At 41.3% G+C, this 2,624-nt stretch overlaps 1 protein-coding gene across 1 annotated transcript; it reads left to right on the top strand.

Moving 5' to 3' along the window:
- Positions 1 to 645: 645 nt before the first annotated feature.
- LOC132311212 (UDP-glycosyltransferase 88B1-like) lies at positions 646 to 2,328 on the top strand. Its single transcript, XM_059809026.1, has one exon. It carries the CDS (start codon positions 723 to 725, stop codon positions 2,166 to 2,168), a length of 1,446 nt encoding a protein of 481 aa, XP_059665009.1. The 5' UTR covers positions 646 to 722; the 3' UTR covers positions 2,169 to 2,328.
- The last annotated feature ends 296 nt before the right edge of the window (positions 2,329 to 2,624 follow it).

Genomic DNA, 2,624 nt, shown 5'->3' with positions numbered 1-2,624 from the left:
ACACTCCATGTGTTTTACTTGTTAGTTTGAATTTGTTTCACACAATTGGCGAGTTAATTTTTTTTTGTAATCAAATTGAATATTGTAATATAATTTTATAATGAAATTTGATGTTTTATTCGACGTTGTGTCAATTTTTGTGTTGAAATGAATATTATTTTGGTCACAATATAGTGTCTATAGATAAAAATTCCGGTCTTCATAGCCTTGAAGCTTCTATTGGAAGACCTTTGAAAGACCGATTTGTTGTCATTTGTTTTGAAAATTTATTGTATTAATAGTTAATAAATTATTGAATTTATCTCTAATGGGTTCACAATGATTTAATAGTTTATTTTTTTTATGGGTTAAATACAAAGAGGTTAAATACATATTATTATAAAAATTAATACATGACTTTTTAAATGAGATACTTATTTTAGAACATATAAAAATGAGAAGGTGAGAATTTATTTTGAAATTGAGTGAGTAATATATTGTTAACTTAACGTATCGTGAAATTAAATACCCAATCAATAGTATAGTTGAGATCGGATTTGTTGACAGTTTAGTGGCAAATGAGTTGCTTTCTGTTGGGCTTTGGTTTCGTTGTTGGTTGGTTTGACTTGTTGGTGTATTTATTGTTCTGGTGTACATTTTCTCATTTACAACATTATCTTGCTTCAGAAAAATACAGTCCTCCCTCCACTCTCTCCCCCTCGTTCCCTCAAACACACACACCCATGGAGGATGCCATAGTTCTATATCCTTCTCCGGCCATTGGCCACCTGATCTCCATGGTGGAGCTGGGAAAGCTCATACTCACCCACCACCCTTCCTTCTCCATCCAAATCCTCATCGTCACCGCACCTTACAACACTGGCTCCACCGCTCCTTACATCAACCGGGTATCCGCTACCATTCCCGCCATCACTTTCCACCACCTCCCCACCGTCTCTCTCCCTCTCCAATCCGACTCTCCTCACTACGAAACTCTTGCTTTCGATTTCCTCCGCCTCAACAACCCTCATGTCCACCAAGCCCTCATATCCATATCCCAGAATTCCACCGTCCACGCCCTCATCATAGACGGGTTCTGTACCCCAGCTATGACTGTTGCAGCAGACCTCAAAATCCCTGCTTACTATTTCCACACTTCTGGTGCCTATTGGCTTGCTACCTTCCTTTATCTACCCACAATTCATCGAAACACAACCAAAAGTTTCAAAGATCTCAACAACACTTATCTTGACATCCCAGGTGTGCCACCAATACTAGCCACCGACATGCCAAACCCAATACTCGATCGAACTGACAAGGCCTACCAAAGAGTGCTGAATATATCTATCCACTATCCAAAATCAGCAGGAATCATCGTAAACACATTTCAATCACTTGAGGCAAGAGCTGTCAAAACAATATCAGAAGGTCTTTGTGTTCCTGACCAACCGACACCACCACTTTATTGCATAGGACCTTTGATTGCAACCCATCATGGAACTGGTGGCGGCGATGGCGGCACGCATGAGTGTTTGATGTGGCTCGATTCCCAACCGAGCCGAAGCGTAGTTTTTCTTTGTTTTGGTAGCTTAGGTTTGCTTTCAGAAGAGCAGCTGAAGGAGATTGCAGTTGGGCTGGAGAGAAGTGGGCATAGGTTCATGTGGGTGGTGCGTAGTCCACCTTCGGATCAAAGCAGGAGTTTCTTGGCACCACCCGAGCCGGATTTGGAATCCTTACTTCCTAAAGGCTTCTTGGAGAGGACAAGAGAGAGGGGGCTAGTAGTGAAGTCATGGGCTCCCCAGGTGGCTGTGCTGAGTCATGACTCGGTGGGCGGGTTCGTCACTCACTGCGGGTGGAACTCGGTGTTGGAAGCGGTGTGTGCGGGACAACCCATGGTGGCGTGGCCACTCTATGCGGAGCAGAAGAACAACATGTTGGTGTTGGTGGAGGAACTGAAGCTGGCCTTGCGGATGACCGAGTCGGATGATGGGTTTGTAAGTGCGGCCGAGGTGGAAAAGCGAGTCAGGGAGTTGATGGACTCGGAGGAAGGGAAGTTGATTAGGAACCAAATGGAGACACAGAGAGGGGAGGCTAGGGCTGCAATGAGGAAAGGCGGGTCCTCACGTGTTGCATTGGCCGAGTTGGTTCGGAATTGGAATATGGTGTCAGTTGAGTCAAATTTGATTTGAAGAAGGCAGCCCTAGTCTTTGGCTCTTTGCTTGTTGGTGCGTTTGTTTCTTTATTTTTAAATAATACTCCTATGTTTCAAAGGAATGTTGGTTTTTGGGACATGTTTCCATGTATTATTTTTCTGCAAAGTTATTAATTTATTTTTTTAAGTTTGAACTATTTAATTTAAAATTTTAAATTCTATGAACATATATAAAAAGAAAAAAAAAATGATCAATTATTTTGGACAATCCAAAAAGAAAAAATCAACATTATTTTTGGGACAAAATAACCAATAATTCCTTGTGGGAAATTTCGTACCCACTAGAAATAATCATTTGATACAGTATAAACAATAGCGTTGCTCAATAATATATTGATAACTAGCTTAAAGCTAATGATCAATGCCATCGTCTGATGTCCTCCCTGAAAGTTTAGTGCATCAGCCTAATCTTCATGTTGGTGGATGGACGGTC

Source organism: Cornus florida, unplaced genomic scaffold (assembly GCF_030987335.1).
Source record: "Cornus florida cultivar Cherokee Brave unplaced genomic scaffold, ASM3098733v1 CherokeeBrave_3.0.0_Hap2_Chr06, whole genome shotgun sequence".
Classification (NCBI taxonomy): Eukaryota; Viridiplantae; Streptophyta; class Magnoliopsida; order Cornales; family Cornaceae; genus Cornus; species Cornus florida.
Note: the sequence above shows the minus strand (reverse complement) of the source record. Positions and strands in the feature narration are given on the sequence as shown.